This window comes from Eretmochelys imbricata, chromosome 3 (assembly GCF_965152235.1).
Source record: "Eretmochelys imbricata isolate rEreImb1 chromosome 3, rEreImb1.hap1, whole genome shotgun sequence".
Classification (NCBI taxonomy): domain Eukaryota; kingdom Metazoa; phylum Chordata; order Testudines; family Cheloniidae; genus Eretmochelys; species Eretmochelys imbricata.
In genome coordinates, this window is record NC_135574.1 from 21,529,443 (window position 1) to 21,550,507 (window position 21,065).

At 44.6% G+C, this 21,065-nt stretch overlaps 1 protein-coding gene and 1 non-coding gene across 2 annotated transcripts in view; both read left to right on the forward strand.

The window, feature by feature from the left end:
* The first annotated feature begins 2,865 nt into the window (after positions 1-2,865).
* Positions 2,866-2,947, forward strand: TRNAS-AGA (transfer RNA serine (anticodon AGA)). Its single transcript has one exon. It is a non-coding gene; the product is annotated as a tRNA-Ser (tRNA).
* A 79-nt stretch (positions 2,948-3,026) lies between these two features.
* HS1BP3 (HCLS1 binding protein 3) overlaps positions 3,027-21,065 on the forward strand; it is an 80,432-nt gene continuing 62,393 nt past the window's right edge. Inside the window, exons 1-2 of the mRNA XM_077812479.1 lie at positions 3,027-3,162; positions 13,729-13,894. Of these exons, the coding sequence (XP_077668605.1) occupies positions 3,122-3,162; positions 13,729-13,894 (207 nt within the window). The 5' untranslated portion in view covers positions 3,027-3,121. The remainder of the gene's footprint in view (positions 3,163-13,728; positions 13,895-21,065) is intronic.

Below are 21,065 nucleotides of genomic sequence, written 5' to 3' on the forward strand. Positions count from 1 at the left end.
ATCTGTCAGCCAAGAAGGCCTAGTGTTGCCCACTCTCATTATTGGATTTTGAGTTGTACAATATTTCTCAGCTGTCATTTAAAAAATGAAGTACCTTTCTCAGTATTGCTAACCCTCACCGTTTAAAGGTCATGAGGCAGGCCCCACCAAATCATCAGATTGCTCTGCAATCATGATTTTTTTTTTTTTTTGAAAGAGTGAATCCTCTTTTTTGGGTATATTCCAATTTTTGAACTCCTCATGGCCACCACCACTGTATATGGCAACTGCAGTTTGCCATTTCTTGCCACAGTTGGTGGTTTTTTAAGCCCCAGATCCTGAAATTATGCAAATATACCCAGATCTCAGCTTTCATTAAAAAAAAGGAAGAAAGAAAGTTTCTAGCTCTTGTGGTTGTGGAGCTAAGTAGAGCCCTATGAAATTCTTTTTAATTTTTTAATTTATTTTTCTGGAATTTCACTTTATTACTCTTTAACATGGGAGGTGTCTGGGAGACCATACTGGATCCAGCCCCAGAGGGTAGGAGACCTGGGGAGGTCAGGTCTTGCCCCTCAGAGGAGAGTGCAGAGCAAGCCCACCCTGCACTCACTCCACAGGAACTGCTCCTGTCCTGCAGGGCTGGGCCCAGGTTTGGCCATTGAAACCTGGTGCCTGGGGACACAATGCCACTCAGGTCTGGCCCAGCTGCACCTCCATCATGATGGGGGTGGTGGTGACCAGGCCAAATTTGAGTGAGCAGCGCTGCAACCCCATGCGCCAGGTCACAACACCTGGAGCAGGGAGCCAGGCCCAGCACCACTGTACAATGGTAAATTATATTGATTATTTGCAAAACATTGAAATTTCACTTGTGAGGACACCAGGTATTTTACAACATCTAGTAGTTTTACTTTGCTTTGTAACAGCCAGACGACTTGGTTACTAAGTTACCCACCACCCATCTTCCTTAACTTGGAACAGACCATCCTGGAGCACCAACCAAAACAATCCCAAACCCAATGCCCTGTACCTCTGTTGCATTAATTGGAGGACTCAGCAGAGGAATCTGGACCTGAAAGGCGATTTGGAGCCTGAGGACAGGTCTACACTACAGATGTATATCAGTGTAACTGCGTTGCTCAGGGGTGTGAAAAATCCATACGCTTGAGCAATGTAGTTATACCAACCTAACGTCCTGTGTAGACAATGCTATGTTGCCGGGAGAACTTCTCTCGTCGACATAGCTACCAGCTCTCCGGGAGGTGGATTAACTAGGCTGATGGGAGAAGCTCTTCTGTCAGCATGGGAGTGTCTTCACTTAAGCTCTACAGCAGCACAGCTTCATCCATGTCGCATCCCTATGTCGCTAGGGAAGTGTTGGTATCCAGGGCATAGGGAGAGACATCAACAGCAAAGAGCAGCATAAGGCAGGACCAGCGGGAGGAGGGAAACAGCAGAAGTGAACCCAGAAGTAGCACTTTTTTAGGTGCAGAGAAACTGGCAGGTGGGAGAAGTTCAAATAAGAAACCAGCAACCGGGAACTGTGTTCCCTCTAAGGTGCGTGCCTGCACGGCCAGGAGCCCATGAAGGGCTGCGCATTGGATGAGGAGATCCGCACAGGCGCGCAGCCACAGGGGCCTGGACAGGAGAGAGGTTTAGGGTGAGGAGGGGAATTGCGGGTGGGTGGGGAGCTTGGGATGTGCAGGGAGAGACGTCTTTTCCTGGCCTCAGCCCGAGCCCCGGAGCTGCTGTGGCAGGGAAAGACGCTCTCCCTGAGCCCCAGGGCTGCTGCGGGGAGAGAGGGATGGGGGGGAGTCCTCTCTCCCCGCCTCAGCCACGGGGCAGCTTGCACCCCAAACCCCTCATCTCCGGCCCCACCCCAGAGCCCGCACCCCCAGCCGGAGCCCTCACCCCTGCCACACAGCCCAACCCTCTGCCTCAGCTCTGAGCCTCCTCCTGCACCCTCAACCCCTCATCTGTGGCCCCACCCGAAGCCCGCAACCCCAGCTGGAGTCCTCACCCCCCAACTCCAACCCTCTGCCCCAGCTCTGAGCCCCTTCCCACACTCCAATCCCCTTAGCCCCCCCCCCACACACACACACACATCACCTCCATATTGATGCACATAACAAAATTCACTCTGCACATGGATGGAAAAAATTAGAGGGAACGTTGCCTGGGAATAATTGCATATATGTATATTATGTCTAACTGTGGTGTGTTTTTTTTGTTTTTGTTTTTTTTGAGGGATGGGAAAGGATGTATGTGTGGTTAGTGTGTTTCTTTCAAAGTGTGAAAGTAAAGGCTTGATCCTGAAAACATTGACATCCATTACTAACTTTATTGCCTGGCCAGTATGAGTTTGTAAAATCAGGCCTCGAGTTTTAATAACATATTTTGGTGTTTATTTCGTTTCTACAGAAGAACAAAGACTCATGCTACAGTTTGTGTTTTCATGAGTTCAGCTACCAGGGGTGCCAAACAAAAGTGCCTCTAGGTCAGGATCAAAGTGCTCCTTTTGCGCTGAACTGCAAAGAGTTGCATACAAGGCTGAATCATATTCGGTATCTCATCAGAGGGCAAAGGTTATTAAGTGGGGGCATGAATCCTTCAGTGACAAATATATTGAGAACAATTCTGACACATTTTAGTTAGTGGATTCTTTTATTAAAGGTGATGACACTGCGTGGCACTATTGCTAAGATTTGGAAAGACTATGGAGCGGGAACTAGTTAAAGTACAAACACAACAGATGAGCGGCCTGTTTCAGCTTGGGACAAAGGACTACAGACACCCAGTGCCAGACGAACATTTTCAACATACCAAGAACAAGTGCAAGAGCCAGGAATTTGTAGAGTCACCCTTTGAAAGTAAGCTAGGCAAGGTGTAGTCGTGGCCGAGTGGTTAAGGCGATGGACTAGAAATCCATTGGGGTCTCCCCGCGCAGGTTCGAATCCTGCCGACTACGGGTTTCTTTTGGCTTCTTTTCCCCTTTGCAATTTAAGCAAACGCCCTCATGGGGCAGAGCAGCCGCAAAACAGGCCGGGGGAGCGACGCCTGCCCAGCACGGAGTCCCTGCGCGGCAGCTGGCTGCTAGCCGGGGAGCGATCGCGGGACTCCGAGCCGGGCCGGGGGCGGCAGGATGCAGCAGGGCGCAGCGCCGGCCGTGCTGGTCACCAGCAGGTGAGGCGGGCCGCCGGGCGGGGAACTTTCCCCGGGCCCGCAGCGGGCAGCTGCCGCTTCCTTCGCCGGGGCGCCTCGCTCCTGCGGCCGCAGCCCGCGCTGGGACACGGCCCCGGGACTCCCCCGCGCCCGCGGGGCTGCGGCCTGCGCCTCCCTTCCGCGGGCTCTGCCCCGACCCTGCCCGGGACTCGGTCTTGGCCGGACAGGGATTTGCGGGGGCTGCAGCGCCCTCCTGCTGGAGCCTCCCGCCCCAAGCCAGGGCAGCCTCGGCCGGGCGCCCCGCCTGAGCGCTGCCTGCGGCCACCCCCGGGCCAGGAACTGGGCGGCCGCGGCAGAGCCTGGTGCCCCCTCTGTGCCGCCGCGCTGGGGCCTCGGCCGGGCCTGGCTGCCAGGCGCCCCCCCGAGCTTCTGGGCTCTCCGGGGAGCCGCTGGCGCTCTGCCCTGGGCGGAGGAGGGGGTGGGCTAGGCAGCGCTCGCAGCAATCAGCTGTGATCCCTTTCCACAGTGCCAAGGGGGCACTGCGGAGGTGGGTGATGATCTGAAGGCGATCTGACCGCCTGGCAGTTCTGAATTGCCTCCCTCCCTCCCTTCCTCCCCCTGAACAGCTACCAGGCCAGCTTCCTGCTCTTGAGACTTTCTCTTTCCCAGATAGTGTCACCATTCTAAAGCCTGGCCCGCCTGGGAGGTTGTTAGTTCCTTTACTAAAAAGAAAAGGAGTACTTGTGGCACCTTAGAGACTAACCAATTTATTTGAGCATAAGCTTTCGTGAGCTACAGCTCACTTCATCGGATGCATACTGTGGAAAGTGTAGAAGATCTTTTTATACACACAAAGCATGAAAAAATACCTCCCCCCACCCGATAAGCTATTACCAGCAGGAGAGTGGGGTGGGGGGAGGTATTTTTTCATGCTTTGTGTGTAAGATCTTCTACACTTTCCACAGTATGCATCCGATGAAGTGAGCTGTAGCTCACAAAAGCTTATGCTCAAATTAATTGATTTGTCTCTAAGGTGCCACAAGTACTCCTTTTCTTTTTGCGAATACAGACTAACACGGCTGTTACTCTGAAACCAATCCCTTTACTGGTATCCAAAGTTATGGGACTGGCAACAAACTCTTGAACTTCAAAGGTTTCAGCGCTGACCCTTGGGTTCTGGGCTCTGCAGGTGAGAAACACAAACCTGTGGCAACAATCAGTCTCTTTCTGTGCAGCAGGACTCCCTTCATATTAGCCTGCCTCTGAATAGCTTTACAGGCAGGTACCGCCAGGCGATGGTTCTGCAAAGCCTGTTATGATGCTGCATGGCAATGCCAGCAATGCCTTCTTAATTGGTGTAAAGTAATCCATTTTAATTTCTGCCCTGCTAGGAATTCTGGATGTGAGATTACAAGTGAAAAATGTGTGGCTTCTCTTAAAATGTTCGAGGTTCTCTGCAGCTGTAGAGTACAGCTATCTACTGCTATAGAGTAGTGTATACAGTCATCAAAATTATTTATTTATAACCACGGAGCTGGGAAGGGCACAGGCTGCTTTATGGCCTTCTTTGTGACTGTAGGTAATTCACCTAAAACAATTTTACAAATGGGTGATTCGACAAATAATATCCTGAAAGTAAACATTGCTCACTCTTCAGTAAGGGCCTAATCCTGCCAGGGGCTGAGGGCATTTGGCTGCTCCTCAGTCAAAAGGATAATAATTAATTAATATAAACCTAATTTTTTATAAGAAAAGTTTAGAATTTGTAGAACGCAGCAGAAATTGCTGAGTTCCTAAAATTGTGGGATTGGCATGTTTGTTTCCATGCTTGTTGGAGAATGAGTATGTGCAAGGTACAGTAGAAATACCATCTTTTTGTTCTGTGTTTGTACAGCACCTCGCACAATGTGATCCTGATCCATGAGCAGGTATCCTTGTTGCAACCGTACAAATAATAAATAATCTTGTAAATTAAGTATAGGGGAAAAATCTGCATGTGCTTTTAATAGTACCCATTATCAGATGTGCATAGACCAGCCTTCATCTTTATTTCTGTTTGTAGTCTACTGTAAGCTTGGTGATATTTAACTAGGCAGCGTGCCTAGTGGCTTGAGCACTGGTCTGGGGCTTAGGAGACCTGAGTTCTGCTTGTGGTTCTCCCACTGACCTACTGGGTCATCTCCATGCCTCAGTTTCCCCATCTGTAAAATGGGGTTAGTGATACTGCCCTCCTCTGCACAGTACTTTGAGATCTACTAATGAAAAGTGCTATATAAGAATTATTATTATGTTCTATATGTAAAATACATTAAAAGGGGAGTGTTAACTAGTGGTAGGAGATTAACAAACACAACAGATTAACATTGTATATTCCTCCCCCTTTACTCTTTGGCTGTTGCTCCATCACCTGCCTTATTTCAGCATAACTCCAGCTGCCCTCCACTCCACTCCCCTTTCTTTTCTCATCTCCCTTCCTTTGTTTTTCCCTTTAGCCCTCTCTCCCTTCCCTTCCCATCTCTTCTCTCCTCCCCCCCCCCTTAACAGCTTTAATGGATATAATACAATGTACGATCAACAACACCCCATAAAAATCATATGAAAATCAAAATAAACTAACAAAAAATCATGGCACTAACATGTTGTTTGTGAACCATCACTCTGTTAGCTCCGCTTGTATGTTCTGTTGCCTTCCACCACCCCTTGTATGTCTTGTCTATTTAGGCCCCCAATTCTGCCATCATGCTTGCACTTAGCTTTACTGCTAGGGGCATCATTTCAGAACTATTATGGAAGGGGGAGAAGGAGGCCAAAGTTGTGTCAGTATATAGAACATTATATGTGATTATATCATATCCTGCAAAGTCTGGGCAGGATAGAGTGGACGATATATTGGTGCATATAGACCCCGGACAAGTCTGTGTGGGGGACCAAGGTCTGGTGGCAGGCAATTGCCTCCCTTGTCCCATAACAAATGATGCCCTGTTTACTACTATGATAGTCCCACTGATATCAATGGAATGACTCATGGTAAAGTTTAAGCATTTCTCTAATGTTGCAGGGTCGGAGCCTTGGATTGTAAACTCTTCTGGGCAGGGATTGTCTTTTACTCAGTGTAATTATAGAAGGCTGAGCATGGTGGGGCCCCTGGGTGCTACCAAAATTCAATTAATAACAATATTGAGAGAGCCAAAATGTCCTAGGGACATTCATTTTGAAACTTTTAATTCAAAAACTCGAAAGTCGCTTCAGATAATGCATCTGCCTGAATTTCCCTGCCAATTCTTGTGGTTTTAGGATCGCAATTTCCTAATTAAAAATAAATAAATAAATGAAATTCTCTCCCCTGTTACTGTGGGAGAGATTTGCCCAAATAACAGGGAAACTGCACCTGGGAAACAATGACGATGAATCTGACCATACGCAAAGTGCTGTCAAAGGCACAAAGTTAACAAACTGCAAACAAAAATATCATTCCCCTCTCTAATCTCTTTCCGTTATAGTAATCTTAGCTGTTATTTCTGACAATATGAAAAAAGCCCAAAAATCAGTGTGATTTTTTTTTCTGGGCAGGTGGATAGCCCTTTAAGAACTCTGATTCAGTAACCCTTGTAGTTAAACTAGTGTTTTGATCCCAATACATAGAAGTCATTTGCTATCTTAATATACAAGAATGTTGACTAGCTGCTAGATTTCATCTAGACAAAAGAGTTGTTCCATGGACTGAGGAAGCTGGAATAACGGTAGATGGTTTGTCGATACATTTTCCTGTTCTTATTGTTGGGGGTGGGGAGAGGGAGAACAGATCGCTTTATGAATCTGCAATATAGAGATGTGTCTAAGGATTTGTTACCAGAAACAGAACTTAGTCAAAACTACCAGCCTGCTGAACTGTTGACTAACTCTTACTGCTGCAATCTGAGTCAGTAAGCATTTGGGGAGTGTTGTCTCTAATGTAAATCCAGATTTAAAACAAAACAGATTTTACTGTCAGATGTCCCTTACTCAGCATTGTTGGCTGCCACTGATGGAGAAGACACTCCAAATAACAGCCATAATTTATATGTGAGCGAAGCCATCTTTTGTGCAAACATCTAAGCAGTATGGGCAAAATTCTGTTTTCTTACATCAGGACAACCCTGGTAAAGTCAATTCACTAGTGTAACTGAGAACAGAATTTGGCTTGATTTTAAAATGAGTCTTTGCCAGTGTTTAGAGGGAAAAAAAAGGGAATTTGGACAAGACAGAATACCACATAAAGCATATAACATTAGGTACCTAGGGTGAAATCCTGGCCTCAATGAAGTCAGTGGGCCTAGGATCATGTTCCTTTTCAACACGATCTGTAAAGAGGGGTGGGTGAGAAATTGGGTTAGTGTGCTTGGGGTTTTTTTTGTTTTTTTTTAAAATGATTTATAAAGAAATCTCAGTCTTTTTGTTTAAAAAAAAATTCAACTTGGTTTTTACATTAGAAATTATGTCTTGTCTACTCTGGAAAACTCATCAGTATCTAAAGAACTAGTTCGATTATGACATCACATTAAAGCACACAGGGAAACCTGACATGTTGAGAGGGGGAGGGATTTGTAGTTAGATTATTTAAAACTATTTCTTTTCTGGGTTTTTTTAAAGCACATTTAAAACTCTAATACCTAATGAACACTTGGAAGCCTGCCTGTAACAATTGAGGCGTGAGAATTTATAATGAACATCTCTGAGCCTCAAGAAATTCTCAGACAAATCCAGGGAAGACCGGATTTGTCATTCCTGTTATTTTTAAGGGTAAAAACAAGGAGGAAAAAAAAATTAATTCAAAAGAAACTCAATTTTTTACACATACACCCTCTTTTTCATTTCACTTTTAAAAAACAGGCAGGGAAGGAAAAACAGGGAGATGCGTGTTCAAATAATATTTAATGCTATTGATTACAAAAGCACCACTTGGTGGACCAAATTCCTTTTTGGTGGTAGTGTAAAGCTAGAGTTACACTAACAGTGTCAGTGGAATTACTGTAGATGTACACTGGTGAAATAGGAAAACATCACCATCTCTGTGCATAGTGTTTTATTTTCCAGCCAGTGATACTACACTATCTGTTTTGTTGAACACAAAGTTTGGCCCTTATAAAATGTCTTGCTTTCTACCAGTGAACAAGGGGTGTAATGGGATGCTGGCATTCCCTCTTCAAAACTATTGTAGATAATTTGGGGTAGCTTCTCAGATATGGAACCAGGTGGAAGATAATACTGTGGATCTTAAAATGGCAGAAGAAGAAAACAAGTTGGAGTGGGATTAAATGAGCATATTGATTGTGTTCTTGTCTAACTTTTTAAGCATTTTGGAAAACGTGTATGTTAAAGCATCTGCCAAATAATTTTAATTTCGTCTTGTGCAAAACATTATCTTTGTTCTTACCAAGCCAGGTGTCGCTGCTCAGTAACATTTCCTTGATCTGTTGGACTTTACCATTTCCAAACAGTTTCATCTTTGTTTCTTTTTCTCTTTCAACAAACATAGTTATAGGTGCATTATCTGAGTACTGTACACAATCTTAAATTATGAACATTTTGACACTAAAATATTGTTAATCGTTTTATATTAAACTTTCTTAATTTGTTTTGGCAAACTGAGATAAAGCTGCTCATGGTCTCATTAATATAGCTTTCTTTTGCTTATGACATGATCCCTTTTTCATTAACTCTTAGGACAGTGGGTAATCTTTCACTCTATACACTCTTATCTGAAATGTCATTACTGCTACCATCTGGGTCTTTGCCTACTTAGCATTTACTTGGTAAAATTCTTCTTTGTATAATACTTGTGCTTTTCTTTCTTTTTTTAAAGTTACGTTGAAAAACTAATCATGCTATTTCTAGCATCAACTTTGGATGCTTACCCTCACGGTATTGCTGGTTTCTGTACAGCACTTTGGCATAATTGAAAAGTGTTATCGAAATGAATTTCAAATGTAGGGCTAGATCCTCCGCTGATGTAATTTGGTATATCTCTCTGGCAGTCAGGGGAGCTACCGCAATTTACACCAGCTGAGGATTTACTCCATGGTTTTTTTTATGCATTGTGCGTACACATAGTGATACAGCACATACACATCTAGCCATTCTTTTTCTCCCTTCTGAATTACAGTGACTTACTTAGGGCTTGTTTGAAAAACTACAGTAGCACAGCTTAAGCGCTTCACTGTAGACACTCACTACAGCAGTGGTCCTCACACTTTTTCCATTGCGCCCCGCCCCTTACCCATAATGCAACCTGTCCGCCCCCACTCCCCCGAGCTGCAGCTGAGAGCGGAGCCGGGGCTGGAGCTGGCGACTGAGTGGTGCTCCCTCCCTGGCCTTTGTGGAGGCTGGTCCAGGCCCCACCGCCTCCTCCCCCGAAAAATATTTCCCTGTGCCCCGCTAGGGAGGCACATGCCCCACAGTTTGGGGACCAGTGCACTACAGTGATGGGAGAGATTCTCCCATTGGCATAGTTAATCCACCTCCCCGAGAGGCAGCAGCTAGGTCAACAGAAGAATTCTTCCATCGACCTAGCACTGTCTACACTAGGGGTTCGGCTGACTTAACTGTGTTGATTTTTCACACTCCAGAGCAAGGTAGCTGGGTTGACTTAACTTTTGAGTGTAACCTGGCTTTAGAATTTTTGCGTGTTGACCTACACGTAAGTACAGCCTTCTGGGACTATCCGAACAGCCGGAACATAGTGCCTTGGTGTATACTCTGGAATTTGTAATGTTAATGAAAATACTGTACTGTACTGTACGACTTAGTGTACTGCTTTTCCCAAAACCTCCCTCCATTAATCCTTAACCATACTCCACCACAAAACAATAAAGAAGGATCTTGAGAGCACTATCATATTCACATTAGAGAAAGGAAGCTCATTGGCTAGGGCACTTATCTAGGACTCAGGACATCCAAATTCAATTCCCTTCTCTGCCACAGACTTCATGTGTGACATGGGCAAGTCACTTAGTCTCCCTGTGCCTCCCTAAGGATAAAATCGGGAGAATACCTCGTAGGGGTGTTGGGAGGGTAAAGACTGAGAGGCACTCAGATACTACATTAATGGGGCCATATAAGTACCTAAAGTAAATAGCTGTCTGCTACTTAATCTGTCTAAAATATCTTGCACTTGCCTTTTGTCCTAATGGATAGGAGATCAAAGTACAAATTACTGTTGACCTATCACTCAAAGGTAGACACATCTGAGGTAACAACTGTTTAACTAAGCACAGCAACAGTGTACAATGATTAGAACAGGAGGATGAATGATACTCTTTTTGGAAAGTGAATTGGAACATCTTTCATGTCAGATGGATGCCTGGTATCCTCACTGCTCCTATTTGCTTTTGAAATGGTGCCGTAGTAACTGAAGATGGTCACTGTGGTTCTGTTTGGAAGACGAGTTTCTTTTACCTGGCAATAAACAATTTATATTAATAATATCTAGCATCAGCCCAGCTAAAGTTTGAATCAATTTCTGATTAGCTGGTAGTTCTCAATGCTCTTCTTCATCTTAGCTGCCTCGTTCACTTCATGAGCTTCAGCACAATTCCAGTGATCTGAAGAAACCTCTGAAGCACGTAAATCGATCAGTGTAATAAGAGGGAGGGAGACACTTGGAAAGAAGCAAAAAGAACTATGAAATGTGACCTGTTTCCAAACACGTGGCCATACTGGATAGCAAATACTTAAAACAGAGGCCAAGTTTGCAAGTCCCAGACACAGCTGTTGTTTTAAAATCTACCAAGTAATGTGTAATCCAGTTCTTCTGCAGGCCCAAGCTCTATCAAAACACTAACTTGTCAGTAGGTCTGGCTTTATGATTTGTGGACCCTGTGTAAAGGCAGGGCCCCAAGCTGTCAGAAAGGGAATGGGCTGGCTGATGAACTGCAGAGTTGAGGCTTTGTCTTCATTGCCGAAAGGGAGGGTGTGTATGTCTGGTCTACAATAGAAAATTAAATCAGCTCAGCTTGAAAAATCCATATACCCACATCCAAGCCAACCTAACCCTTGGTGTAGAGAGTGCTAGGCTGACGGAAGAATTTTTCTGTTGACCTAGTTACTGCCTTTTGGAGAGGTGGATTAAATACAGTGAGGGGAAAATCCCTCCCATCACTGGAGTGAGTGTCTACACTGAAGCACTACCGTGGTGCAGCTGCACAGTTTAAAGTGTAGACACAGCCTGTGTGTGTGTTTTACAGTGACTATTGCACAATAGCTATGTCACTGAAAAATCTTAATAGAGACAAGGCACTGTAGTTTTTACTGCCAGGTAGCTAGCACTCCCCACCCGTGGTTGACCTTGCCTAGTTGCCATGGTAGAACTACAGTGCATTGCCTCCATTAGGACTTTACAGTAGGATAGCTGATGCACGTTAGTTATCCTATGGTAATAACACACTTTTTTTTATCTGTAAAGACAAAACCTTAGAATCTGAATCTCTCTTTGGCTCTCAAGCACATGTTCACATTGTGTCTCAGGCTGTCCCTGCTTTCAAGCAGATTCCTGTTTTTCCTATCAGTGTTCCTTATTCCCTCCTTACTCAGGCAGAACTCTCCAGGTGAAATGCTGGCCCCTTGAAGTTAGTGGCAAAGCTCCCATTGACTTCAGTGAGGCCAGGATTTAACCTTCAGCCGTTACTGTGGACTTTGCCTGAGTATGCAGTGTTGCATAGGTCTCGTGAATTTTAGCCAGATGCAGCTCTGCTTATAACTCGAGGTGCAAAATCCAGGGCTCCTATTCTCCTGGCCCAGAATATGAGTAACTGTCACTGTAGTTGTAGAATAAATAAGTTAGCTCAAATTTGGTTAAAGAAATATGTGTTATAAAGAAAGGCCTTGAAAGTAATGAGTTATAAAGCGAGAAGGAATGAAGGAGGTTGTCTGGTCCAAAGAATCACTGATGAAATAAAGGGAAATTTCTAAAAAGAAGGGCTCTGACTGATAGGGGTGACTGCAGAGGCTTTAAATAAGACAAAGAGAATTTGTTGTAAAAAGAGCCACCGTGGGCTTTCCCACCCCACATACCAGCATTATCTCCAACACTGGGGCCTATGTGAATGCGGGTGCAAAGGAAAAACTATTGGTCAAGAAGAACGAGGGGAAGAGATAGGGAGGAAAGGGCTTAGGGAGAAACGCTATTGTAAATTGTATCTGGTTTAAGACTGGAAATAAAAGTGAACTGTCTCAAATTGTTTTTTAGCTGAAGTCAGTAATTGGCAATGACATTGCCTGTTTAAGGGGTATAAAAAGTAAACTCTTAAAAGGTTCATTACTAATACCTGCTTGAACATGTTGGAGCCAACCACTATGGGTCTAAGCACCACTGGGCTTAGCCCTTTTGCAAGTATCTTGATCAAAGTCTTATAAATGTTTTGCTACTGTTTGGATGCAGTAAATTGCTTGTTGTTTATTGCTTATTTTTTGGGCTTTTTAAGCATGTTTAGAGCAATTGTATAAATACCATTCAGGCTTTGGATTTAATAAAGGAATTTATGGTTAAATTAGTGTCATGATAATATCCTACATAATAATAATAAATATTTCCAACAGTAATCAATGGAAGTTATGTGTATACCAGAGAGGAGGACTGGGCCTAGAGGTCCAGTCCCGTAATTCACTGTGGCAACAAACAACCTTTGCAGCAATAATGTTGGTTGCTTTGGCCCCCGTGGTGTATGTTTAAAAAAAAAAAAAGTATTCTAAGATATCTGAGGGTTCAAAGCAGGCAATGCCACAGAGGCTGAGGCTGATGGTCCTTTCTCCATCTCATCTGTGGGTGGAGCATGCTGAAGGTGAGCAAATGGCAGGAAGTTCATTTGTGCACGTTTAGGTGATGTGGCTGTGAAAATCTGTAGACCTGCTTGTGGTGATTTGCATGCTATGAAAAGTGGTTTTGCTTTGGTTAATTGGAGTTGCTGTTCTTTGCAAAGGGGCAGGCATTTTAAACAGAGTAATACAAAGTACAATAGAAGGTATTTCTTAGTAGAATAGAGGATGATTAACCTTTTCACAGATAATCTCAAATAGTATAAAGTAGAAATTTAAATGTAATATATATTTAAAGGGGGCTTAGGTGCTTCTGAAATGGGAGTTAGGTGCTGATCTGCATCTTTACGCACCTAAATACCTTTGGAAATATGACCCTTTGGCTAAAATCCTGTGGAGGTTAGTTAGCAACATATTGGAGAAGTTTCTTTTGGCTGCAGCAAATTTCAAGTTTGCGATTAAAAATGAATGCAAAATACTTTTCAGTCTTGATGCTAAAGTGTATGGGTTTTGCAGTGTATCTTGTTAAGCTGAGTATAGTCAGTGCTGCTTTAAATACTTACATGTTACACAAGCAACATTTGTTATTTCTTTCACAGCATAGTTGGTGGTGTCATATTTTCACTAGATAGCAATGGTTTAAGGACCAAATTTAATTCCAGCTCCAAAGCCTATTAAAATGGGAGTCTTTTCATTGAATTCAGTGGACCTTGGATCAAGTGTTCTTTGAGGCAATCTATAAAGGTGTTTCTGTCAGTGCTGTCTATATTTGAATCAACATTTTGTTTTCGTTCTTAGGGAAGTTCAGAATGCTCACACAGGGATAGACTTGTCAGTGCCAGAGTACCAGGAAATCCGTGGGAAGATGATGTCTGGCCATGTGGAATATCACATTGTAGCTGTTACCCGACTGGCTGCATTCAAATCAGGAAAGCACAAACCTGAAGATGTGGTTCAGTTTATGGTAAGTAGTTAATCATTGCTGTGTTTGATAAAGAAATCTTTTGGGGTTTTTTCCTCTATCAGCGTTTATTGTTTTTATTCTGTTGTAACATTACATGTTTGATCATATTCATAATCTTCAATATGACAGTACAGTCTGGGCTGTTACCAAAATAACAATACTTTGCATCTATAATTGTGCTTTTCAGCCAAACATTTCAAAGCACTTTACAAAAGTAGATGAATATTGTCTCCACATAAGACATGGAGCACAGAGATTTCCTACCCTATCTTCAACATCTTCTGAGGCTACCTATGCTCCCCAAGCTGTTCTCGCTAAGTAATAATGTGATTTATTGAATTTAATATGTACTCTTCAGTGAGATTGGTCTAATTCCCTGTTTATTGTTAGTCATCCTGGCATTTCACCTTTCCTGGGGAAGTCATAAAGTAAAGCTGATTTATAGGAATGGAATTTTATCCCATCAAATATTTTTTGCTCAGTTGTCCTCCGACTTTGTTGGAAAATAGTTTGAGCATGTGGAAGTAATTTTAAACCCTGAGTTTATAGGGTGGTAAGGTATATGCTTCACATTTGGTTTACTGTTATTATTTGTATTACCATAGCGCCTTGGACTTAGTCGTAGACTAAGACTCCATTGTGCTAGGTACTGTACAAACACAGAACAAAAAGATGGTCCCTGCCCCACGGAGCTGACAATCTAAGTATAGAACAGGCAGAGGAGTAAAATGAGACATTATTGGTCAGCATGACAGGCAGTGATCTCAGCACACCAGCAGCCTAACCATTGTCAAGTTTTTTTGTAGACATCATGGCAAAGAAGAGTTTTGAGAAGGTTTTGAAGAAGGATAATGAGATGGATTTGTGCATGTTTGTGGGGAGCACCTCCCCAAAATGAGGGGCAGCATAAGACAAAGCATGAAGGTGCTAATTTGAAAATGTAACAAGTGGGCAGTGGAGGCTGGATCATGGGCCTATCAGAGTCAGGAGTCGACCTTTTGACAGTGAATGAGAGATGATAGGTAGGGTGGGGATAAGCTGTGAAGGGCTTTGAAAGTGAAAGTTTATGTTTGATGTAACAGAGAAGGGGGAAGCCAGTGGAGGGAATTATTTTGGGGAAGTTTGGCCTTCATTATATAGGACGTCAGACTAGATTATCACAGTGGTCCTTTCTGGTCATGGAATCTATGAATCTGTGATTCAGGGAGATGGTGACATGAACAAAATGATGGGATAGGAAAATGATCTTTGCAGCAGCATTCTGAATAGACATGAGCAGGGCAAGATTGCATTTGTCTAGTCCAGAGAGGCGTAATCAAGACATGAGATGATAAAAGCCTGGATGAAAGTTTTAGCTGTGTGGATGGATAGGAAAGACTGCATGTTTTTGAGTTAGCTGATGTATTCAACAAAGAGACTATTATCTGTAGTTAGTCAATTGAACTGATTGTTTCTGGTCATCATGTCCTTCAAGGTTTTCGAAGTAGTAGAGCTCATCCTCAAACACTGAGTTTTTATTCAGAGGTTGGAAAAGGAAAACAAGCTTTCCTGATTTTTCAACTCCCCACTAGTTTCCTAACTATGAATGAACAAGTCATTGAACTGAACTAGTTGAATAAACTGAAATGAAGAAAATAGTTTGTCTAAACCTGAAAAAGAGGCTACTGCAGCCAAAAGCTGGTTTCACACTTCATAAGAATGTAAGAACAGCCATAGTGGATCAGACAAATGGTCCATCTAGCTTAGTATCCTGTCTTCTGTCAGTGGCCAATACCAGATGTTTCAGAGGGAATGAACAGAACAATTATCAAGATATCCATCCCCTGTCGTCCAGTCCCAGCTTCTGGCAATCAGAGGCTAGGGACACCCAGAGCATGGGGTTGCATCTCTGACCATCTTGACTAATGCCTATTGATAGACCTATCCTCCATGAATTTATGTAATTCTTTGTTGAACCCCATTATAGTTTTGGCCTTCACAACATGCCCTAGCAAAGCATTCCACAGGTTGACTATGCATTGTGTGAAGATTTGTTAAATCTTTCTAACCTTTTGTTAGTTTTAAACCTGCTGCCTATTAATTTCATTGGGTGACCCCTGGTTCTCGTGTTATTCTAAGTTATAAATAACACTTCCTTATGTGCTTCCTCTACACCATTCATGATTTTATAGACCTCTATCATATCCTATTTTAGTAATTTCTTTTCCAAGCTGAAAATTCCCAGTCTTTTAAATCTCCCCTCATATAGAAGTTGTTCCATACCCGTAATCATTTTTGTTGCCCTTCTCTGTACCTTTTCCAGTTCTACTGTATCTTTTTCTCCATCCTAATCTAGAGAAAGGTCCGAGTTGAAGATGACACCCAAGTTATGGGCCTGACTGGCAGGCAGGATGGTGTTGATATTATTACTGATTGAGAAAAGAAGTAGCAGACGGGGTTTTTGAGGGGCCGGGGAGATTAAGAACTCTGTTTTAGCCTTGTTGAAATTGAACTGGCTACTAGGCATTCACAAAGAGATGTCAGAGAGACCGGCCAAGAAAGAGAGAGGCCTGGAGTAGAAAGGCATATCTGTGAATTGTCAGCATAGAGATGGTAGCTGAATGTGTGTTTGCGGATGAGAGTGCCCAGAGATAAGGTGTAGGTGGAGAAGAGAAGGGGACCAAGGACAGAGTCCTGTGGAGCCCGCACAGAAAGTTGGCAGGTGGATGAGGAGGATCATCTGAACGACATGCAGAAGGAGCAATTAGGATGGAGAGGACAGAATCATAGGAACCAAGGGAGGACAGAATTTCAAGAAGAGGAACATGGTCTGTGGTGTCAAAGGTGGCTGACAGATCAAGGAGGATGAGGATGGAATATTTGTTCTGAGCTTTGGCTATCAGGAGGTCATTAGAGACTTTGGAGGCCGCGGTTTCAGCAGAGTGAAAAGCCTGGAAGCCAGATCGGAGAGGGTCTAGGGTGGAATTGGAGAAGAGGAATTGCAGACAACAATTACAAGCAGTGTGTTCAATGAGCTTAGAGATGAAAGAGAAGGCAGATGGGGCAGCAGCAGGAGAGGCAAGTGGAGTCAAGGATTAGTTTTTTGTTTTTTGTTTAAAATGGGAGCAACTAAAGCATGCTTGTGTTCTGAGGGGAAAGGGCTAGAGAAAAGGGAGCAGTTAAGCAGAAGAGTAAGGGAGGGGGTTGAGAGTGGGTGCAAGGGAGATCTGGGAATGGGATAAGATCACTCTGACAAGTGGAGGGGGTTATAGGAGGAGAGCAGATGAGAAAATTCTGCATCTGACCAGAGGGAAGGTGAAGAGAGTTGTAGGAGGGGATGGGAGAAATGGAGGCGAGCCAAAGGGCAGGGGAAGGTCCCATTGTATGTTGTCAGTTTTCTCTTGGCAGAAAATGTTGAGATCCTGTGAGAGGGAGAAGAAGAGGCTGGAGGAGGGAAGGGTTTGAGAAATGAGTCAAAGGCAGTGAACAGCACCCGGGATTGCAGGCGTGATATTCATTTGAGTTGGAGAAGTATAGTTGCTTTGCTCAGAAGGTGGCAGAACTGAAAGAGACGAATGAATTAGTCATGGAGGAAGTCAGCTGGTTTCAGGATTTCTGCCAGAGATGCTCTGCAGTGCGAGAGCAGGAGCAGAGGAAACAGATGTAAGGGGTTGGCAGGGAAGACCTTGTGTAACGCCGTCCGACCCTGGTCATCGGCGGGCGGGATCGAATCTGGGATCTCTGGAGCTAAACGCATGAGCCTCTACTGCATGAGCTAAAAGTCATATGGCTGTTAGCTCAGGCTGTAGAGCAGTCTCATTAATATCTCTCTCTAAATGGCCTTGGTGCCACTAGAGGGGACAGAACACCACACCCAGGAGATGTGCGGGTTACACTTGCAATGGCAGAGAGAGGCAAAAGAATCAAGGGTGGAGGAGAATGAAGCATGGAGAGGATCAATAATGATATCAGTGGAAGAGACTAGGGAGGGAGGGCTGAGAGCAAATGAGAAGTCATCAACACTGATGGACTGGAAGGCACAGAAAGGCTGAGTGACAGAGTGTGAGGGAAAGGGCTGATGGGAGATGTTGAAAGAGATTAGGTGATGGTCAGAGAGGGGCACCTTAGCAAAAGAGGGCAGAGACTGGTGAAGACCAAGTTGAGTGAAGAGCCCTTTTTGTGAGTGAGAGAGCTGAACAAGAACTACAGGTCAAATTAAGAGATGGGGTCGAGGAAACATACAGCTAGGGGGTTGGATGGGTCATCAGCATGCAGTTGAAGTCACCAAGGATGAGTGTGGGAGATTGTGAGGAGAGGGAGAGAGAGAGCAAGGAATCAAAATCAGAGAAGAAGGCTGATGAGGATGAGTTGGGCAATGGTAGATGACAGTGACATGGAGGGGCAGAGGAACAGTGAGAAAGAGGAAGAGGGAAGGTTTGGAAGCAGCAGGAACAGGAGAGGAGAAAGCCCTACAGCCCCACCACAGTCTGATTTAAGATGGGGACTGTGAGAGAAGAAGAGGCCTCTATAAGAGAGGGCAGCTGCAGTGTCAGATGGAGGGATCCAGGTCTCTTTGAGAACCAGGAGCTGGAGGGAGGGAGATATGAAGAGATGCTGGATGGTTATGATTTTTTTAGCGATGGAATGGGCAAAGGGGGGGAGGTGGTGGCGGCATGTGGAACAGAGATGTCAATTTTCTGTCATATCCTTGGGAGATCATATTGAATTAAGTTTAAATATCTTTGGGGTCCATTGTAGTAAATGAATGGCTTATGTATTATTGTGGGCCAGGATTGTATGTAACCTCTCAAAGGGAGAGACAGATGTGAGACCCGGGGTTCTATATGGAACAATGTGCCAGACAAGAATGGATTTTTGGAACAAAAAGTGTTAAGTGGTTTTCCTGGGGAATATCGAGGGCGGAGGTGGGAAAACTGTGGCCTGCAAGCCGTTTTAAGCCGGCCCGAGAGCTGCACCATGTGGCTCGGCCCCGCTCTGGCCGGGGCGCTGGGTCGGGGGCCACACCACATAGGTCGGACCCGCTCCAGCGAGGGCGCAGGATTGGGGGCTGCACCAGTGGCTCGGCCTCTCTCTGGCGCTGGGTCAGGGGCCACACCAGGCGGTTCAGCCCCACTCCGGCATTCCAGCCGGGGCACAGGGTTGGAGGCAGCACCACACGGCTCTGGGAAGCCACGGCATGGCCCTGCTCCAGCTCCTATGCTCTCCAATGGGAGCTGCAGGGGTGGTGCCTGCGGATGGGGCAGTGTGCAGAGCCCTCTGTCCATGCCTCCATGTAGGTGCCAGAGAAGGGACATGCCACTGCTTCTGGGAGCCGCTTGAGGTAAGCACCGCTTAGAGCCTGCACCTCCTGAGCCTCTCCCCCTGCCCCAACTCCTGCCCCAGCCCTGATCCCCCTCCCACTCTCCAAACCCCTCAATCTCAGCCCCACCCCAGAGCTCCCGCCCCCAGCTGAAACCTGCACCCCTTCCCATACCCCTGCCCCAGCCATGATCCCTCTTCTGCCCTCCAAACCCCTCGGTCCCAGTCCAGAGCACCCTCCTACACCCCAAACTCCTCATCCCCAGCCCCATCCCGGAGTCCGTACCCCCTCCCACACCCCAACCCCAATTTTGTGAGCATTCATGGCCCGCCATACAATTTCTATTCCCCTGACGTAGCCCAAAAGTTTGCCACCCCTGATCTAGGGGGAGGTGAATGCAAATTCCCCAACTCCGATTATGCAAAATCCCAGCCTTTTGAAGCTACGTCCTGGGGAGGGGGCCATTATCTTCTGCTCACTGCTGCATGAGGGCAAGATCAAAGGCCCAAGCTATATAAATGAAAGGCTGAACTATTAATGGTAGTTCAGGTTCTGAATCTGAGACAGTTATGAACTTGTCACCCAGTTGTGGGTTTTGAAGGAATTATATCTACTAAAGCCCGAGGCAGGAGTTGGGGTGACCTCTGATAAGCTTTTTAGCATGTGCATAGGTTCTTTTATTGTTTTTAATGTTTTCTCTGTAATGCTTTCACCTTAACAATAAATGTACTTGCTTAGAAAGAACTCTAACTGCAGGCAGTACGCTGCTTTGAAGAGAAAGCAAAGTACAGATGCTGGCCTTTTTAGGCAGTCTGGCTTGCTGGAAATATCATATTGTAGGCAGGGAACTGCACAACTTTATAAAACCCCTGGTCGGGAGGGAGAGAGATGCGGGTCTCTGCCCAAGACAGGAGCAGTCAGCCTAGAGTGGGGCCTTCAAAGGACCACAGAGGGATTGGTGCAGATGCCCTGAACTGTGACAGGGGGGTAACAACCTTTTATTGACTTGTTCTACAAGGTATGATGTGTGCATATAATCAAAACTAGTTTAACAAGGAAGACATATTTCACTTACAAATGTGAAAAACTCTATCCCTACCATTTCTTTGATTTGAACAATATAGCTTTACCTATTAACCTGCAGTTTGCATGCATGTTGGTTTGCATAGCATTTGGTATCAGTACATTTAAAATGCAACGTTCATATTGAGTATCAGCACAGCAGTTCACTTCCAAGATGAGTCTTCAAATCAGAGTCTTTGTGCATGTGAAGCTATTTAAACACATCCGTTTGTAAAGCACTGCAGATTGTAGTGTGGGCTGTAGATAAGCATTAACCTTGGGGTCACACTTGCTAAACTAAAGGAAAACTTGGCTGTGTTTCCTTTTAAAGTTCAGAATGTTCTCGGTATATAGAAACAATGGAGTTGCTTTATTTTTAAAACTGAATCATACCTGCTACTGAGAAGGTAAAGCTTAATTAGTGCACACAAACTGCCATTTTCTGGGGCAGAGATACACCGGCTTCTCTTATCTCAAATGCGTTTCTGCTGTTCACGCCTTGTCTTTCCAGAAGTAACAGTCCTCCATTGCCCCCTCCCCTTTTAGAATGCACCCAGCCCTTGATATTTTGTTTTATGTATCAGCCTAATACTCAGTGTAATGACTTACTAGTTCACAATTCAATTTGCTGATAAAGTTTATTGAAGGCTAAAATAACCCTGCCCTTACTGTCTCGCTGTCTTACATACAAAATGCAGCTTTATTATGTATGTACTACACCCACTAATAGTTCTTTGTCTCTCTTATATACGTGTGCATGTATATTTTATCGATGCATGCATGCAAATTTTGGCCTAAAATCTCCTCGTA